This window comes from Trichoderma harzianum (genome assembly GCF_003025095.1).
Source record: "Trichoderma harzianum CBS 226.95 unplaced genomic scaffold M431scaffold_2, whole genome shotgun sequence".
Taxonomy (NCBI): domain Eukaryota; kingdom Fungi; phylum Ascomycota; class Sordariomycetes; order Hypocreales; family Hypocreaceae; genus Trichoderma; species Trichoderma harzianum.
The window spans coordinates 648,983-668,466 of record NW_020209250.1 but is presented as its reverse complement, the minus strand read 5'-3'; the positions used below and the strand labels follow the sequence as shown (position 1 = coordinate 668,466).

At 51.0% G+C, this 19,484-nt stretch overlaps 6 protein-coding genes across 6 annotated transcripts; 4 read left to right on the top strand and 2 right to left on the bottom strand.

Annotated features, from left to right (window-relative positions):
* Positions 1–126: 126 nt before the first annotated feature.
* Positions 127–6,219, bottom strand: M431DRAFT_106068 (hypothetical protein; the record flags this gene model as incomplete). The annotated part of the gene is made up of 6 exons (XM_024911603.1): positions 5,980–6,219; positions 5,793–5,920; positions 3,362–5,733; positions 3,062–3,306; positions 1,535–3,000; positions 127–1,470 (listed from the first exon to the last, which is right to left on the bottom strand). Exons 1-6 carry the CDS (start codon positions 6,077–6,079, stop codon positions 127–129), a joined length of 5,655 nt encoding a protein of 1,884 aa, XP_024778374.1. The 5' UTR covers positions 6,080–6,219.
* Positions 6,220–6,661: 442 nt separating this feature from the next.
* M431DRAFT_75646 (hypothetical protein) lies at positions 6,662–8,464 on the top strand (the record flags this gene model as incomplete). The annotated part of the gene is made up of 1 exon (XM_024922366.1): positions 6,662–8,464. The coding sequence occupies one exon, from the start codon at positions 6,662–6,664 to the stop codon at positions 8,462–8,464; it is 1,803 nt and encodes a 600-aa protein (XP_024778373.1).
* A 247-nt stretch (positions 8,465–8,711) lies between these two features.
* M431DRAFT_76957 (hypothetical protein) lies at positions 8,712–9,182 on the bottom strand (the record flags this gene model as incomplete). The annotated part of the gene is made up of 1 exon (XM_024922519.1): positions 8,712–9,182. The coding sequence occupies one exon, from the start codon at positions 9,180–9,182 to the stop codon at positions 8,712–8,714; it is 471 nt and encodes a 156-aa protein (XP_024778372.1).
* Positions 9,183–11,892: 2,710 nt separating this feature from the next.
* M431DRAFT_75037 (hypothetical protein) lies at positions 11,893–14,958 on the top strand (the record flags this gene model as incomplete). The annotated part of the gene is made up of 2 exons (XM_024922299.1): positions 11,893–12,588; positions 12,646–14,958. 2 exons carry the CDS (start codon positions 11,893–11,895, stop codon positions 14,956–14,958), a joined length of 3,009 nt encoding a protein of 1,002 aa, XP_024778371.1.
* A 604-nt stretch (positions 14,959–15,562) lies between these two features.
* M431DRAFT_490313 (hypothetical protein) lies at positions 15,563–16,477 on the top strand (the record flags this gene model as incomplete). Its single annotated transcript, XM_024916784.1, has 1 exon — positions 15,563–16,477. The coding sequence occupies one exon, from the start codon at positions 15,563–15,565 to the stop codon at positions 16,475–16,477; it is 915 nt and encodes a 304-aa protein (XP_024778370.1).
* Positions 16,478–16,968: 491 nt separating this feature from the next.
* M431DRAFT_75454 (hypothetical protein) lies at positions 16,969–19,344 on the top strand (the record flags this gene model as incomplete). Its single annotated transcript, XM_024922337.1, has 5 exons — positions 16,969–17,067; positions 17,221–17,306; positions 17,361–17,568; positions 17,869–18,698; positions 18,777–19,344. Coding segments are annotated over 5 exons (1,791 nt in total), but the record flags the coding sequence as incomplete, so codon positions are not given.
* Positions 19,345–19,484: the final 140 nt, after the last annotated feature.

Sequence of the window (19,484 nt, the reverse complement as noted above, 5' to 3'; positions counted from 1 at the left end):
GTTTGTATTTATTATATATTTATAAGAAACAATAACTTCAACTCCAAGTCTATCTATCTCGCTTCTATCTATCTCATACTGATTTCCATCTCCTCTCTGACGATAAAAGTTGTTTCAATATTCGATTTACAAAGCCTTCACCATACTGCGATCATCAAAAATATCCTTCAGCAGCGCCTCCACGCAGGCCTCCCTGTCAAGCGCCCCCATGGCATACGTCGACTCGAAAGCAAAGATGCTAAGCTGGCCAAAGAACGGCCTAAGAACTTTCGCCACCAACTCATCCTTCCTCTCAAAGCCGGCATCATCACCAATTCCACCGAGCGCCAGAAGCGGGAGACGGCGCGAGCCGTTGTTGCTCGTCGCCATCTGCGCCGCCGTCATTGCATCATCATGACTAGTCACGGCGGTCAGCTGCGTAGAAGAAGAAGTCGCGCCAAGTTCTTCCGAAATCTCGTCGACGAGGGCCACGGGCTGGTACGTCGCCGATCTGTACACTGCCTCGATGGTATCCGTTACGAAGAGCCATTCGTGGAGCTGGAAGTCATCTGGTGCAACGCAGATGAGCAGGTCGAGAAGCTTGCATGCCTGCAATATCGCCGAGCAGACGTATATTTCGGATGCGGTGCTATGGTCCGGAGCCACGATGGAAGAAATGGCGGAGTGAATCTCGGCGTTAACCACGGGCCACAGCCTAGCGAGGTGGATGGGGCTAATCTTGAGTACCAGCGCCCTGATGAGCATGTATACCTCGGCTCGTGTCGTGGACGATGGGGATGACGTCGAAGTAGCTCCAAACAGCTCGACTATCTTGTCGAAAATGACGGGAATGTCCGTGACAAAGGCATCGTCCGCCGAGGCGAGAACCAGCGTAGCGATCCTCCGCAAGTTCAGCTGCGTCTTTCGATCGGCCTCGAGACGGGCAGAGGTGGCGCCCACGCCGAACACTATTCCTGCGCTGGAGGGCGCGCTGATACGGCCAACTATTTCCGGTATCCTCTCTTTATCCGTCAAGGTCCATTGCCGGAGTAATGGCAGCCAGTCATTCTGAACTAGAGCAAGGTTCATTGCGAAGAATTTACTGTCGTTGAAGGCGTCGCCGACGTCCTTCTTCCACGTCTTCTGGTTGTTCGGCAGTCTAGACAGTTCATGCAAGAGCTTCAAGGTACTCGAAGACACAGAGTCCGGAAATGTTTTGGAGCGAAACGTTGGGCCAATAACGTTGGTTGATATTGTTCCTGCTGCAGACAGCACGCGGTCGGGTTCAAGCAGGATTTTGGGCAGGTTTGGAACAACGGATGCGAGAATGGCCACGACATCGTCAGATCTTTCGAGGGCGCCAGGGAATGTGCCACGACGTTCCAGCTCACCCTTGACGAGCCTCGGTCCCGACATGCCGTTGGAACTCGTTGGCTCAGCAAAGGTTGGTCTTGTAGTGAATAGAGCGGTAAGAAGCCTTAGAAAGAGGTCCTATAGGCATGAGCAGTTAGTCAAGGGATCAAAGTTTCGTAGTCACAATCAATAATAAACTTACTCCTAGTTCCCTGCGCATCTTTCGCTGCTCTCCAAAATTGGTATTGTCAACCTTCTCGCCCAAGATGGCAGCGAATTCTAAAAGACTGGGAAGCGTCTGTCTGTGAGGGAAAGGGTTGTTCAGAAGATCTTTGAGGAATGTTATGCAGTCTTGCCAGATCTCATCCATGGCATCGTCGTCAAGTGACCTGGCGTACTCAACCAAAAAGACGACCAAGTCGGCGTCTTGAAGTGAGATTGTCATGGTTGATTTCCGGGAAGGCTCCAGCGCAGCCGGGTTTGTGCGACTATATATTGAATTGAAAAGTGCTGGCATCGAATGTCTTGGTCTTGCAGCATCCAAGGCTGCTAAAAAGTTAAACACGGTGGCATGGTCAGTTGCGCTTGTTGAGTTCCTCCAAACGTCAATCACAGTCTCGAGGCTTTCAAGTGTTTCTGCCGTAAAAAGGTGCTCAAGGAGCCTCCTCGCCCGATTTCTCATCCTCAAAGACGTGTAGTTGAAGGAGGCGGACGAGTTGATGTCTTGTGTGGTGGCATCATCTCCCTGTCCCCAAGTCCAGATGGAGAAGCACATCCGCACGGCATCTTGGAAGGCTAGGTGGACAGTCAGGCGGTCGTTGGCTGTAGCGCTTCGAGATTGAGGGGTATCAGATTGAAAGACGCCGGATACCATACTCCCAAAGATTGACTGAGGCTGGTCAGGACCCTTCAGGGCAAGCGCCTGAGCTTCTTCAGCTAGCAATTGATCATGTGCCTTTGCCAAGACTTGCTCCAAAGCGTTTAGAAGATAGATCAAGGTGGATTCCGGAGTTCCAGCCTCACTCTTGACTTCGTAACTTTCGTCTTCAAACATGTCTTTCAAGTGTGAGAACGTAACGCCAATCTGCTTGCATAGAGTCTCAACGAGGGGTATCAAAATCTGGAAGATGGACTGAGAATAAAAGGGCAAGCATCTGCCGAGAAATGTAACCCAGTTATCTAGAACAAACTGGCTGCTTGTCGAGCTTAGGCCTGCCTGCAGGCACTTGAGCAGCTGGGGCGGCATTATCATGGGAGGTGGTCTTGTGTCGCCCGCAGAGATGGATAATCGCACCGCGTGTAGAGGATCCGCGCTTGAGCGTCGCTTTTCAGCAGCCGATGGTATCGAAAGCTCTGCCGCAACGATATCCTGCAGTTTAAGCGCGTCGAAGACGACCTCAAGCAAGAGAACCTGCACATACGGGTCCGGGCTTCCAATAGATTTCATCAATCTGTCAATCAGGAGGTGGTCGAGATGAAGGTTGGATAGAGGAGCTGCATGGTGACTTATGAGGAAGCTATGGAGGACGGTGAGTGCATAACGATGTAACTGGGAGACCCTGTTGTTAAGGTCGTCGCTGGCAGATGCAGAAGCATCACCAGTGATGCAAGCCAAGCACACCCGGACGAAATAATCCTGCAGCGTGATATCGGTCTCATCTCCGCCGGCTATAAAATCACATATTAGCAAGACACCAATTACCTATTCTGTCGAGCGTTAAGTACATACTAGAGATTTGCACCTGACCGACACTGTTAAACGAGAGGTGTTTGGACACAAGCACTGCTCTTGAGTTTTCTCCCGAACTGTCCAGGACATGGTGGAGAGTCCTAAGGTAATACAAGCAGAGGTCAATGTCGTCATCCTCGTTGAAAATGGGGCCTTGGGGTTGAGCCTTTTCAGCTTCAACACTCTTTCCGACATCTCGAAGACAGGGTATCTCTGCGAATTTAACAACAAAGAGTAGGAAAAGCCTATATATAGCTCTTAGAAAATCTGCCATAGACGCGGAGAAGGACCGGGAAATACCTATCAATGCCAACCATGCTGTTCAACCACGACTTGACAGTCATATACATCTGAGTTCTGTCGTCTAGTAATCCGTCCAGTACGAGGAAGAGAGGCCGCGTTAGCATAATCTCATAGTGATCAGTCGCACTCAGTTTTTGACCCAGCTTTGCTTCAATAGTAGGGATCTTGGGTCCTCGACGATCGGATGGTGTATCCTGAAGAGTGTGTGACCAAAGAACGCCGAAAGCGCGCCCAATATCTGCACCATCGCCAGCAGTTTGTTCGACCAGGATACTCGCAAGGGAAGCTTCAACATCGCGGCGGGATAACGAAAGGGCAGACTGGAGCTGCCACAGGCATCGAACTGTTTCCACGTGATACTTGGGCTCGGAGGCAGAGAGATATGACCATGCATGCCGAACTAGAGGGTGCACCAGTTCCGAGAGTTCTGATGTTGAGACTCGCTCGACGTAATGGAGCTGCGCAATCAGGTGCAAGATGGAAGAAAAGTCTGAAAATCTCAAGGGCCGCCTTTGCACCAATTTTGCCTTTAGAGAAGACACCAGAGTCACCTCATCGAACTTGTAGGCTTTGGGCACTTTTAATAAGATGAGAAGCAGGACTCTGATATGTAGGCTCAAGGAGCAAGATGACTCTTGCTCAATTGAGTCATCAACGATATATTTGATTGCCTTGTCCAAAATCAGCTCACCGGTTTCGACTTGAGAGAAAGGTGTCGGCGAAGCGTCCAGATTTCCCTGTCCGTGGATGTAAAAATCTTGGATTTCTTTGATCAAGTCTGCCGTCGACAAGGAAGAAACATCATTAGATTTTCTTTTTTGATTGGCGTCGCCCGTAGCAGAGCCAACAAACGCTCGTTCTGGAACCAGCTCCAGGAGAGAAACGACGATACTGAGGATTTGTTCATTCAACGACGAGTTGTCGCCATGTTGCGAATTGCGCGCATCTTCTAACATAACCAAAGCGGCGAGGCAGGTCAAAGGAGCGTGAATTGTGACCATCTCCTCTTCGCGAACATTGAAATTAGTGACGATGAAAGTGACCAAGGATAGCTTATCACTTCGCTCCTCGCTGCTCAAGTTTCCTGGGCTAATAGCTTGAGACAGGAGTCCAACAAGCTCACCATAGATTAGACCACTTTCAATGCCATCGAAAAACACGCTTGCACTGCGCAACACCTCGGTGAACTCTGCCTTGGCTGGGCTCTGTTTTTGAAACTGTCGTACACTTTCTACTACAGGAAGAAAGATGTCTGGAATCACAAGCCCACCAACCTCCCATCTGTCCATTAAAGAGAGACATATTCGATATGGTCGAGTTCGTTCGGCGACTGCTCTATGAGTCGTGTCCTTGATCATTTCAAGAAGGGATTTCGTAAGTGACTGCAGTCCAAAATGTTCGAAGTAGCTCGTCCGGGAGGACAGCAGAGCTTGTTGGCCATCTGGCGCATTGCCGTGCAACTCAGGGTTTTGTTCCCCTTCGTTACCTGTCGGCTCAGGGCCAAGAAGCCATGCCCATAATCGACGATTCAAGCTCATATCTCGTCGGGTGACTACCCCGACTGCCGCTCTCAGGAGAAGTTCCAGATCACCAGGCTTCACAAGAGACTGCAACACTTTAGAATTAAGGGGTAGATGAGACACAAGCAAATCGAGAAAGCCACGCTGGATTAACAGCTGATCATCAGAGAGGCCACTAGCAAAACATCTCACGAGCAAACCAGGCTCCGGCGTGGTAACGATGGCGGCAATGTCACTGTTGAAGTTGCTTTCCGTATTGCTTTGGCCGTTTTTCTCACTAGACGTTCCAGGGGAGGCATCAGAACCCAATACAGGCAAATTGCGTACCAAGTAGGCAAGAGCACCAGCACGGCGGCTATGGCTTGTAACAGAAGCCAGGAAGAAACATTGCCAAAAGAAGTCGTCACCTGATGCATGTTGCTCGGTAAGGGGGATGCTATCTGCTGGTCGAATGGCTTGTTTGAAGCTCCCCACCAGGCGCAAGGTTCGATCAAAGTCTTCGCTAGTCTCATCTTCTAGCCCTGGTAGCAATGCCAGTATAATGGATTTCATAGCTGGCCGCAAGGACCTAGAATCAACGCCTGTGAAGTGACGCTCAAGTAGGTCGAGATACGGCGAGCGAACGGAGAGGGACGCAAAAGAGAGGGTGGGTGCCAAGCCTGGGAGATATAAAGGCAGATCTCGGGATAGCCCATCTTTTCCAATCGTTTCGAATACGTAATTATACACTTCGAGTGCTTTTTGGTGTACGCCTGACGGTAGGGACGGGTTTAAGCATTGCGACAGACGTTTCGCGACGGTAATCTTGGAGGGGATGACGGAGACGGAAGATGGTCGGGCTTGGAGGCTCTATATCCAACATGTTAGTGTATTGTGTCACGAATCAAAAGTAATCTCTAATGCCTGACCTTGAGCAGTCTGTTGAGAAAGGATATATAGTCGGCCCATTCCTCCAGCGCCGTCTCGAACAACCCCAACGCCTTGTCGACTCCGGCGGCATATCTACGGTACGCCTTGTCCTTGATAGGAGCGTCCTCTAGAGTATCAGATCAGTTACACGGCCGGCAAAAGCTTCCCACAAGGCCTCCTACCCACCTCCACCGAGCTGATTCCTCCATTGCCGCGGAATAGGCGAGTCTCGCCCTGAGCTCTCTGGCGACCCGGATCGCACTCCAGGACCCAGTTCAAGCGCCATTATGACAGGCTAATTGGTTCATGGGTGAGGTGAATGACAGCGGCGTTTGGAAGCCAGGAAGCGAGGCGCATAGCTGCAAGGAACAGCTGTGGATACAACGCAGTTTGCGAGATGGCTTCAGTCTATTCGCCAGATGAAGCCGTCCAGAAGGCTACGTTTCAGTGGCTTGCGCCCAAAGCTAAGGTCCAAGGTACAAGGGACATGTGCCGACATACGCAACCAACCCCACTATAGGTGTTTGATTGGAGCGCTGGCCGACGAGGCTGCCAACGTGGGAACAGCTTAGAGGTTGGGAGGTACCTGTAGAGGCGTCGCACAGGCCCTGGCCGCCAAGTACCCGCTACCTACGGCAGGCTGCGGCATCATTAAAAGGGCTCCGATACGGCCCTGGAAGCTTAAGGTTCGCTTTCCTCTCCTGCATTCCCTCATCGATGCTCCTCCGCCATTGTCGCCGCTCCCAGCACGCAATGGCATGATGGATAGAATCGCTGTGCCGCTAGCATCAGGATCGCGCAACACTCCAGCCTTTGGATGATCTCCCGCTTGAGCCCTCCTTGAGATGCAACAGCGCTGCGAGTCAAGATGGGACAGGAGAGCGATTCCTCCCACGAGGAGCAACCCCCTCCGCTCCCGCCTCGGCCGGCCGCGAGCAGCTCGAACAGTTCAGTCGACCCAAAGGCACTGCAGGCCCAAGCGACAACTGCCATAACTCCCCTAGACATCCAGACATTGTCCTTTCCCGACGGAAGCCGGGGAACATTCTCGACGCCAACCACTCGGTCCGCGTCCACTCCGACAGGCAGCGGTTACACGTCTCCCAATCGCCGGCCGAGCAGCTCGGGCATCGAGGGAGATGACGCCGCCAGCATCATGAGCTTTGCGCCAACGATGCGCCCAGCTGGAGACATCGCGAGCTTGCTGACTTCTTCCCTCAGCAAGAAGAGCGCCGCCTGGAACCTGCTCAAGTCGCAGGCTGCAAATGTCCAGCCGTTTGAGAGGCATCAGCGAGGCGCACAAGACCGACTTGCCGATTTTGAAAAGGAGTTTGCCGCGCTTCCTGACGAGTCAAACGAGTTCTTCAAAGACGACGAGAGGCTAGCCATTTGGCGGTCGAAGCTGAAACAGTATATGATCTTATCGTCCGCTGGCAAACCCATCTGGAGCCGACATGGAGATCTCAATCTCATCAACTCCTCGATCGGGGTCGTACAAACCATCATCTCCTTCTATGAGGGATCCAAGAACCCCCTTCAGGGCTTCACGGCCGGCACCACCCGATTTGTGGTGTTGACCCAAGGACCACTCTACTTTGTGGCCATCAGCAAGCTTGGAGAGAGCGATTCGCAGCTACGAGTGCAGCTGGAAGCTTTATACATGCAGATTTTGTCAACGTTGACTCTACCTTCCCTAACCAACATCTTCGCGAATCGACCGTCCACCGATTTGCGCAAGCCTTTACAAGGGACCGAGGCTTTGCTTTCATCGCTAGCGGACAGCTTCACGAAAGGGTCTCCTTCAGCATTGCTAAGCTCGTTGGAATGCCTGAAACTGCGAAAGTCTCAGCGGCATACGATCAACAATACGTTTCTAAAGTCAAGAGCCGACAAACTGCTCTACGGGCTTATCGTGGCAGGAGGGAAGCTTGTTAGCGTTATTCGGCCACGGCGCCATTCCCTCCATCCTAGCGACCTCCAACTCATCTTCAACATGCTCTTTGAGTCGGACGGCATCAAGGCGGGAGGCGGTGAAAATTGGATCCCGCTGTGTCTCCCGGCCTTCAACAACAAAGGCTACCTATACATGTATGTCAGCTTCTTTGAAGGGGTGTCGGGCGAGCAAGCGACGGCACCGGCCGCGGCCGTGGGGCAGCCGGTTGATGAGGAGATTGCCATGATCCTCATCAGCGCGGACAGAGAAGCCTTTTTCAGTCTCAAGCAAATGCGAGACGACGTTGCGCAACAGCTGGCGAAGAATGGCAGTCTCGCCATCATCAGAGATGCCGCTCGTGCCGGCCGCCCTACCATGGGACAAATCGCGCCGGGAAGCCCAATATGCCATTTCTTGTTTAAGTCGCGAGCGAATGTGCAGTTTTGCATGTCGGCGTTAGAGCCTACCTTTGGACATTTGGTAAAGAGAAGACGGCTCATGACGGCGTATCACGAGCTGCATGCCTCAACCCACGCAAAGAATGCGCACCTTAAGATTTTGCAATGCGTGAGCGATGACGCGACATCGCTGGCTTGGCTCACTCCGACTTTTGAGCTCTACTGCATTGGCGGACCGAATCTATCACGGGCAGCAATGGCGCAGGGTGCCAATAAGATTGTGCAATGGATAAAGAGAGAGGAGAACCGGTTGTTCATCATTGGTGGCGGTGTATTTTGATTTGTCTTTTTGTTAAATTCATAAATCATTATCATACAGATTGCTTTTCAGCAAGCCCAATGCAGCTGCCACTGCCCTTAGATCCCTGTCTGTCTGTGGTGAATGTCAGTGAAGATTGCAACTTCAATGCTATCCTTTTTGTTTCCAAAGTTTTTTCCCATCCATTCCCCGCAGCTGTGTACACTTTTTTGTTGATGTTTTCTCCTGTTTGAATTTTAAATTCTTCGGGTCTCATTCTTCTTCCCATTTACACGGGTTTGGGGATTTCGGACACGGTAATGATGGTTGGGGGTTGAATGTGAGTGTTGCGCTTGCCAAAGACTGACTCGACTGGCAAGCTGCTAATTCTCCTGGAGCTCCTGGACGAAGGTGCTCGTGCATCGTTGAAGCCCTCCCCAAGTCGAGGCGGGCGCTGTCGTTTGATAGTCAAGGATCTCTTGGCCCACTGCAGAACTTTGTCGTTGACGCTTGGTCGCCGCTTGGGAGGTACCCAGCTGTCGTCGTAGCTCCGCTGAGGCGGCGGCGCAATCTTGTTCTTGCTCTCGTCAAAGTAGGACGTCTTTGGGGGCTGCGGAGGATCCAGGAAGGATTCTGAGAACGGGGCGTCAAAGTCCTCGCGGAAACGAGGGCTTCGCATGGGGCTGCGCGGCTGGTACTGGAGATCGGATTGGCTCATGGTGGGCATCTGGAGGTGGAAGTCTGGTTTGCGGAGAGCCATTGGATGATAGTATAGTTGGTGGTGTATACGAAGTATAAGACTGTTTGACTGTTTGTATCAAAGGAGCGTGTGTGTGAAACGAGTGTGTGTTGTTGAAAGAGTGTGAGTGTGATGAGACGTTTGAACAATGCGGGAAATAAAGAAGAAGAAAATCAGGTCATTGATGCAGACGGTAATATATATGAGAGCTGCAGCAGGTGTGATTCTAGCCACTGGAAGAAGAGAGGACTCATTGATCGATTTAATAAGGTATTGACGACGAGCTGCTCTCAGAACCTAATCTCCCTGGAAACGTGCCGCCGGTGGTTTTTAATGAAAGTAAAAAAAAAACCAACGTTTGACGAAATGAAAATGAAAAACTCTCTTTTGTGTTGTTTCGGAAGAGTGGAAAGAAAAGGAAACAGCAGCAGGGCGAATGAAATGGATTTAAAAATAAATACATACCTAGTAGCATGGAACAAAGAAAGAAAAAAAATTGCACGGCTGCAGGTACTTCGGAAACAGTACTCGTACATGTACATACATGCATGACTCCCTCGTCCACGGTCCCCCCCAACGCTGCAGCCGAGAATTACAAGCAGCAGTCGGGTGGGAATACGCAGAAAACAAAGGATTGCCGCATGTCACTTCCAACTTTACCCACAAAGGCTGTCCACAATGCCCCTGACTAGAGCACGTCGCCCTGGCAGAGTTGCGGGGATCCAGCCAGTCAAGATCCGGAGATGGGCTCTGTGGCCCCTCATCAGGGGCTTTTGGGGCGCTAGGGTTCAGGCCCGGCAGCGGCCGGCAAAGCTGTCTGGCGCAGGGCATTTGATGGGCTACTGTCCAAGGATGCTGTGTGGTCGCTGCATGTTACAGACTTGTGATGCCGAGGGAAAGTTTAAATACAGTGTGTACAGCAGTTGGAGTGCTGATCCGAGCTGATTGATCATTTCGTGATATCATTGACGTGTTTTGCTGTTGATATTGATCCATCCTAGCCAAATCAAAGCCATGGTACGGAATAGACCAAAGAAGCATGGCAAACAAGCATCATCTTGTTTCTCCCCCCATCGGTACTTGTGCTACCGTTCCCAAGTAATCTCCGATCACATTCTAGAACAACTGTCTCGGGTCAGTGCAGACAAGCACTATCTATTCCGTCCTTGAGCCTGAAAGAATTGCTCCTAGTGAAAAGATCGGGGAGGGGAGCCTTGCCAGCGAGGACACGTGAGCCGTCCGCGATGGGAAATCATTTCGCCAAAGTGCCCGCATAAACGACAAAACAGAATCACCTGTCATACGTATGATTAAAATGCACGCCCATGTGAAACTGGGGGGCCTGTGTACTTCTTTCGTTTTTTTGCATGGAAGCGGTGGGAAGCCAGCCGAAGAGGCGCCGTCATTTCCAGCAGACAGAGTTCAGCTACGTCTCAAATTAATGCAGGACGAGCCTGGCAATTGGCCGAGATGGCCTCCCCCAACGTCACCTCACCCTCTGGATGGTTATCGTTGCCCGGGTTCCTGGATCCGCGGTTGCGGGCAGGCTAGTGCAGGTGGTGTCGTGAAAGCGATATGATATTGATCCGTCTATTCAGCTGGTCGAGATGGATGGCTACACGTGCTTGGACGACGGTTGGTCCAATTATCTTCACCGTTGGGCTAGCACGATTAGAGTTTACACGGGCCAAACTGTGAGATGTCTGCGGGTGACAGTGGCCAAATCCATGGATGGATGGATGTCTTATCAGCTTACTGACCTACACACCCGGCCTGTAATGTGGTATGTAAGTGGCTGCAGGTTGCACGATAAGAGCAAGGTTTGGAAGCCCTGTTCTACAACACCTCGAGCGCTGATCTTGGAGGCATTCTCCTGGGGCAACGCCAGCACCTTTTCTTCCGTGGTGGCCTTTGTGGAAATTGCGCAAGCTAATGGGTGTCACACCTGCGGTTTGGGAATAAAATCCTTCAATTTTCAAAGGCATCAATAAGTAAGTTGAGTCCAATTCAATCTGCTGGTACCGGTCAATGGGGCGAATGTATTTTAACTTGGATACAATGCACCTCCAAGGTACCTCCACCTTGGGCCCTTTCCTTTTTCTTTGTCACTCCCTCGAAGCAGACAAGCACCCCCTCCAGCGTCGACAAAACATAATCACAAGAGCCACCATCATCGGAAATCTTCCATCTTTGTCCTTGATGCTCTCCATATACCTTCACTAGCATCTGTCCCATCGCTCATAACTGCATGCAATGTTGATAAGATGTGGACCTAAATACAAATCCTCCAGGCAATTATCCACGTGTAATCAAGTACCTGCCTGATGTTATCGATATCCCAACAGGCAGTTCAGTCGCCGATATCCATACTCATCGCAGCTTCTTCTTCTTCTCCTTCTGTTCCCACCCAGAATCGCTTAATGCTTCCATCTACAGACGAACCTTCCATTCTTCATCATGACTTGCTCGCTAAAATTTCGAGGCCTATGCACTCGTGTCTTCCTCCTCCTTCTTGCTTCATCTTTCACAAAGATGTCTGTGCCAAGCTGCCGGCCGTCCGCGTTTTCTTGGAGTTGGTTTATGGTCCTCGAGTTCTGGACGTTTTTGATTCCCGGGTGTCGATCCGCCGTCTTTGGTTGTCCCTTTTCTTGTTCTGGTTCCTGAGCCCTCCCACAGTATTTTACTCTATATGATATTGATATTCCACTTGTCCGCGAATTGATGCATTTCCATGGATGCTTCCCGATTACGCCAAAGATCTGCCAGTCATAGCTCGCTGCGCAGCCAGTATCGATATCAAACCAGAATGATCAACTACACTAATCCGCGTCCACCAGCTCAGAGACACCCGCTGCGCAGTGTCAACGAAAATGTCGCTCTTCTACGCTCCCCAGATCCCCTGGAGAGCATGCTCAAGACCACAACCGAGACTGGTGACATTGGCATCTTTTCCATCGGGCCAAATTCTTCCTCGGCCGCCTTCGCTCGTCCCAAAAGGTCCAGATCCCATCCAAGGGAGGCAAATCTACCGCTGCCTGCACGCTTTTCGGGGTATGATGATGGCTATTACTGCCGCCCAGATAGCCCTAAGAGGCTGCGTTCATATCGCGACACTACGTCTGAAATCATTTCTCTCTATGGTTCCGAAAGTCAGAAAACACTCTTGTCTTCAGTCTCGCCAACGAGCATCGACGACGACCCCAGATCATACTCCATGACTACAACCAGCTCAAAACGGATTCCATCTCAAAAATCCACTGGCACATTACAAAGTCAGTCAAGCGGAGGTGGTTTCCAACGCCCGAGATCTCCTTTTCCATACCCAACCCGACTGAAGCGCCCAGGGGTTCGACCAGCCTCTCCAGCTCTCAGGGAGAATGGGGATATCGACTACAGTAGAATGGTTGAGCTTGATCGGTTTTCCCAAGTATGTGCTCGAATTCAAATCTCTGCTGGGGTCATCTAATTACTGACTTTATCATAGAGAACTATTCATGGGTCATACAAGCCTACTTATAACCATGGCCCTAGACGACCCCTTCCAATGGCCTTTCGTTCCGATGTAAATAGGTCAACGTCTTCATTACCATCGAGAACGCTACACTCACCTTATCTCTATGCACCAGTGCCTTGCCATGCCAGAGGTCCCAATCCTTCTTTGCCGTGGGGGTTCGCCAGGCAGCCGAATCGGCACCAGCGAGGCTCCATCGACCAAAGTACTCGCTCGGCAAGTCTAACTTCCATCGTTGAAATGTATGATAGGCCAGTGACTTCAAACTCGAATTGTGCGCCGCCGCCCGTCCAATCGCCCGGCTCTTTCTACTACGACTACAGTGAGCAATTCGAGGACCAGCCGCCTTGGGACATGGATTTGGACGTACCGCTACATCCCATACCGCAGAGGGTTGAAAACATTCGCCACTCTCTGTTGCTACTGGATAATATCCAGGGAAGCTTTGAAGTAAGCGGTAACTACCCAGACTCGATCAAATCCAATGCGCAAGAGGTCGGAAAGACTTCAATAGAGCCTTCCCAGCTGTCGGATGCCGCAGATGGCAATTCAGAAGATAATGAAGCTCACCAGCCAACTTCTAACGAGGAAGATGGTGCCATGGAAAGGCAATCTACCCCTGAGCCAGGTTCAAAGGCGACCCCTTTGATAACTCTTTCCGATGAAGATCAGAGCCAGCCACTGATTCTCTCAGATCAAGTGTCACCAGATGCAGACGCAGATGCAACTGATATACTTTCAATGACGAGCGGTTCGACTTCTTTGGGATCACCGGCTCCTTTGCAGACCCCTTCAAAAATAATAGAAACCAACTTTAATGTGGCGAGCGAGTCTTGGAGTCAACGGTCATCTCAGATTGGTCTTTCGAAGCTGAGATATTCGTTGGATCCTGCGTTGTCGGAATTTGCTTCAGTTTTGTCATCTTTTGACCGCTTGGGAAGGATTCAGATCTCAAAAGACAACGAGATGCAGTCTATGAATGGAGGATGCCATGACACCTCTGTGTACCAGCAGGATGATTTGCACGCGGCTACCCTAAAACGCTCGAGTCGGCAGTCGTCATCGACATCACCCGGCCCGGTTGACGAAGAAGATGGTGTATATCTAAAATGCCACCGCAGGAATGTTGCGGCTATGCGGATAAGCATAACTGGCATTGTCCCAGACGAAATTGTACAGCATTCACCGGAGCGTCACAACAACTTGGCAATCCTCTGTCCAGAACCCATTTCTCCTGTACGTGAACTAAGAGTCAAGGAGAGTATACCTCAGTTGATGAAAGCCCTACCACCGCTCCCAAGAGAAGCTGAGAAGCTTTCAGGCTACGGTACTGCGGGCACCCCACTGTTAAATGGCTACTTGGGGCATAACGGCTTGATGTTGGGCAAAGAATGTACTGCAGCAATGAAGTGGCCATTGGAAACAAAGCAAACTTCATCTTCGCCTGCAATTTCACAGCTTTCGCAGGACTTTCACCCCAAGTTAAAACTCAGAGCTCGGGCACCGTCATTATCACCCGGAAAGCGTGCCAATCTATTATGCTCAGTTACGAGTGAAAAGCGAACTTATGCCGGCAGCCACGATCACGAGTATGGGCCAGCAGTGCGACCAAAGCTGAAGCTCAAAATACCGCGTAATCAAGTTCAACCAGGCCACAGTGGGCTTTCTCCATACAACAATCGGTTGAAACAATGCAACTCGCTCGCAGACCTGGCACCCTGTCTTAAAAAGGATGCAGCAGATGAACAAATCGGGATTGACATGGGCAGCAAAATACAAGCATCGAGCTTTGGTTCAACAGAAGCGAACATGGCAGCAACGGAGGAACAATCTATCCGTTTAGAGCCATCGCCACAGCCGTCTGATCAGTTCAATATCCCTTATCCGCCATCTCCGGCCAGGAGAGCAGCAAATGGGGAAGAAGAGGTTGAGATATACAGCAGTCGTGTTTATACTAATGCAGTCAGGCCTCGTGGGCTGCGAGGCAAGTTTTCGGTACTTCGGTTGCGATTCGCCAGCCAGCAAAGTTACGCTACTGCACCAGGGGAGGCATTGGATGTGCCTTGCACGGATGAAAAGGCGTCTTCTATTCCACTCGCACCTACCAGCAAAGGTCCAGATGGCTCTTACGGGACGGAAATAGGCACAACAGATCAACCGCTTCCTGTTAAAGAAGAGAAAGGGAGGCGGGGTGTCAAGCGGTGGGCGCGAGATGTCAAAAAAGCTGTCCGTTTGTATGTGAAGAGGACTTGGGAACGGTCTCCCAAGGTGAAGGTAGACACCTGATTCACAGAATGTTGATTGGTGTGTGGTTTGGCTTGAGTTCTGGATGAGGTGTCTCACAACGACGATTGCGGCGTTTTGAACATCACAACTACCTAATACTAGCAAATTATGAATGGTTCAATGGGGGACTATTGATGCATCCACGAGAAGAGAAGTCATGTGGCGTTGATGAGAGGGTTTGTGGGGATATACGCTAGTTTGCAGAATAACTAAACCAAGTATGCCTGAGATGTCCAAGTCAATGACACATCCGTTCTTCTAGCTTGATCGCTGTTCATCCCCGAGGCCTGTTGCTCCCACTATTTAATTACATGCCTATTCATGTGGTGTTTGGTATTGGCCTCTTTTTAGTTTAGAATTGGCGGTTTTCCATATCGTAGTTGAGACGGAGGCGCAACTCCGTCCCCATCGCGGGTGGGTATAAGCTAAGTATGAGATCTGCCTACTAAGGCAGATAGCCAGTATATTGGGGTTAAACAACTACGAATATTTGAATACGACGAGTATTATAGTTATTGTAAATGATATATAGACCTTGTGCATCTGCTTTACTTCTGATGTTGCAGGCCTTTGATGATACCATGTCAACACAAAATCCACAATCATGAACACTTCCATCGTAACTGGGCAACAGGCCCGATTAGTTTCACGGAACAACAAGTCGCACAAGGCAGGGACTTCAGGTCTCGCACCTGGATACTTACAGGCCAATCTCATCATTCTACCATCGCGATATGCAAACGACTTCCGCAACCTTTGCGCTCGAAATCCGGTCCCATGTCCTCTGATTGCCGAGTCTGCAACCAAGGGATGTGACAATGCAGTTATTTCCCATATCGACAAGCTCCGTGGCGACGAGATTCTCGGCGTAGGATGTGATATAAGGAGAGACGCTCCTCATTACATGGTATACAAGGACTCGAAGCTGGAAAAGAGCCATTGCAATGACGTGGTGGCAGAATGGACGGACGACCATGTTGCCTTTTTAATTGGGTGTTCTTATTCATTTGAGACGGCATTGGCAGAGGTGGGACTCCCGCCGAGACAGCTTTTATTGAGGAGAAATGTGCCAATGTACAGGACGACGTTGCGGTTGTGCCCTTCGGGGGTGTTTCAGGGCGGGACGTATGTGGTGTCGATGAGGCCGTATAAGAGGCGGGATGTCGAGAGGGTGAGGGAGATTACGAGGAGGTTTGGGGCTACGCATGGGGAGCCGTTGGATTGGGGGTGGGAGGCGGTGGAGAGGCTTGGGATTAGGGATATTGATGGGCCGGAATGGGGGGATGCGCCGATGGATGTGGATGGGAAGAGGGCGTTTGGGGAGGTGAAGAGGCAGAGAAGATGTGAAGATAAAGATGGAGAAGTTGAAGATGAGGAGGAGGAGATTCCTGTGTTTTGGGGTTGCGGAGTGACGCCTCAGGAGGCAGTGATGAGGGCTGGGTTGGAGGGAGTGGTGATGGCACATGCGCCGGGACACATGCTGGTGTTGGATGCGCGAGACGAAGATCTCGCAAGGTGATGTGTTTTGTTGAGATGTTTATGACTAATGCCCGTCTTTGGATTGAGTCAGCCTTTCTGTTGTCTTCATGTTGAAAGGGAAATGCTGATGTTGTTCGTGAGCTAGAGGAAGAAGGATATATCTTCAGACGCAGAGCAGCGATTTTGAAAAAGATCAATTTACTGTCTTATGAATTTACTGTCAAAATTTCAAAATCACAGCCACTTGAGAAGAACAAATATATATATATATGAGATCGATGATGAATCTTTCTTGTCGTCTCAGTTGGAGTCCCGTAGCTGTGAATAGTCCTAGTTGGGCAATATCCCCGGTTTTTAGGCGACCAAGCGACGTAGCGCCGGGGCGGCCGCAGACCAACGGGAAGCCGTGCCGGTCAGCCTCCGATCTGCTTTCATGCTGCAACATTAGCTGCGAAGCCTCAACTCCGCAGTCATCATGCCAGGATTTTCTGCTTCCAACTCACGCCACCACAGCTGATTCAATTGATCGGAACGGCACTCAACTCTTCGCATTCCCTCTACACTTGTGAGGTGGCCCAGTGTACATGCAGCAATGGAGGAGCCTCTCTTGGGAGACTCCGTCAGGACGTCGTAAGTCTTCTCACCTGATGACACTGAGCTTTTACTAATGAAACCACGTTTTTAGCTGTGAACGATGCCGTCGTCGCAAGGTTAGCTACGGGCTTATTCTCTGAAACTGACATGGCTCTGTGGATGCTGACGTTATTTCTCCTGCATCTATAGATCAAATGCGATCGGAAGCGCCCGTGCTCCAAGTGCGCCAAGGCGGGAACTGAATGTGTCCTCCAAGGCATCGGAGAAAAGCAGCGGTAAGGCGGGGGATTCGCTGAGAGCTGTCTCTGTTTGCTAATGACAACACCGAGCAGGCCGGTTTCAAAGAGCTATGTCCAGGCTCTTGAGGGCCAGATAGCCGCGCTGGAGCGAGTCATTCACAAGCTTGCTCTGGCAGACGACGCGGAGCGCACTCAGATCATCTCGGAGATGTCGCTGACCTCATCAGCTCATGATGCGGCTCTGGCGGAAGGCGGGCAAGTCGACATCAAGACGGACCCGAGCGTTGCTGCTGCTCGAGTCAAGTCCGGCCAGCTTAGGCGACTGAGAGGAGGCAACGCAGCACAGTTCTTTGGAGGGACGAGCTTACTCCAGATACACTTTTCTCAGACGTCTTCGTCCCCAGTTCCGACAAATGCCATAGGCATGGAGTCCCTGGCCATTTCAACAGATGGACAACAGCCCTATAATAACAGCCTTAATATTAATGCCAACAACAATAACAACAAGCTGGACCTGGGCGATCTGTATGGGGACTTGGACGACTTCAGCCCCATGAGTGCGTCTTTCCAGTACGAGCCTCACCATGAGATTTCACAGAAGATGATGTCGAGATTTTTCCAAGAGGTCTACCCGTACAACATGGTTCTCTATCGCGAGTATTTCCTGAGAGACTATGATGTCGGGTCGGGGAAATACTATTCAGACGTCTTGCTCTATGCCGTCTGTGCTCTAGGAGCTCTTCAATACGATGACATGCTCAACGTTTCCGAGATCTTTTCAGGCCAAGCCCAGGCCCTTCTTTATCCTACCCTTGATAGCCCCGACCTTACAACCCTTCAAGCTCTCGTTCTACTTGGATACCATGAGATTGCTGTGGGACGGGCATCCAAAGGCTGGCTGTTCTGCGGCATGGCTTTTCGCCTCGCGCACGAAATGGGCCTTCATCTCGATCCCACCAACTGGGATGGATCTACTTCCGAAACGAGCGGTGATAGGGAAATTCAGCGCAGAGTCTACTGGGCAGTCTTTACAGCTGATAAGCAACTCAGCCTCTATTTCGGGAGACCTCCGGCGCTGTACCCGGGCGAGTCGGACGTGCGGAATACTATCCGGCTGCAATATCCCCCGGGTTGGCAAGGCCTTCTTGAGACGTACATTTGCAAAGGAGCATCGGCAAACGAATGGGACAATGGCGTGGCGCTCGTGGGCTCGTTCATCTACCGAGCTGAACTGGCCAAGATTATCCATCTCATCATCACGGATTTGTTCGAGAACCGGAAAGGAGGAGGCGGAGATCCTACTATAATTGCAACTAAGACGCGAAGGATCCATGTGTTGTTGACCAAGTGGCTCGCGGGTATCCCCAGTTTCCTACATTGGAATCAGTGGACGGTTGGCCAGGTGCCTCCGTATGTTTTACATCTTCAGTAAGTTGAAGTCGTTTGCTAGAGATTCCTCATCCCATCATCATCAAGTTCATAAGGGCTAATCTCAAACGTCATTAGCATGATGTTTCACACCATCATGATCATCCTCCACCGCCCGCCATCGCACATGTTTGAGAACCCAGGCATTGCCGAAGGCGAAGACGTGGAAATTTGCTACGAGTCTTTGCAGGCGATTCTACGTCTAATGCGAAGCTACTCTCGCTACTACCGTTACCGGTCACTCCCACTGGACTTTGTGCACACGCTCTCTACGGCCGCAAGCACGGTCATGATGAAACGCTTCCTCCAAAAGGCATCGTGGAGCGATCCGGACATTGAACGTGCGCTGTCACTCATCATGCAAGCCATGGACGAGATACAGAACACCTGGCCTTGCGTGCGGGAGATTCGGGACGTGCTCCTCCAGGCGCAGCAGACGCAGACGGCAATGCCACCCGAGGATCCTCTCAATGTGCCGGATCTTATGAATGGACTACAAGTAAACAACGATAATTTCCTGGAGAACTTGGGAGACGATCTTGGCACTCTTATTACAGACGAGTTCTTGAGTGCCCAGCTTCCCATCGTGGGGCCTGGGCTTGAGCCGTTTGATTTCAACCAGATGCCAGGGCCAGGGCCGTCTTGAACGAGGCTGCGCCACACTTATTTCCAATTTCCAGTCACCATCGCGATGCGATGCGCCTCTTCTAGTGAGGTGCGGAGGGTGTGATGGTCATCTTCTTGGCATGCCGCACCGTGCTGTCTAGAGCACAGTATGATTTGTGG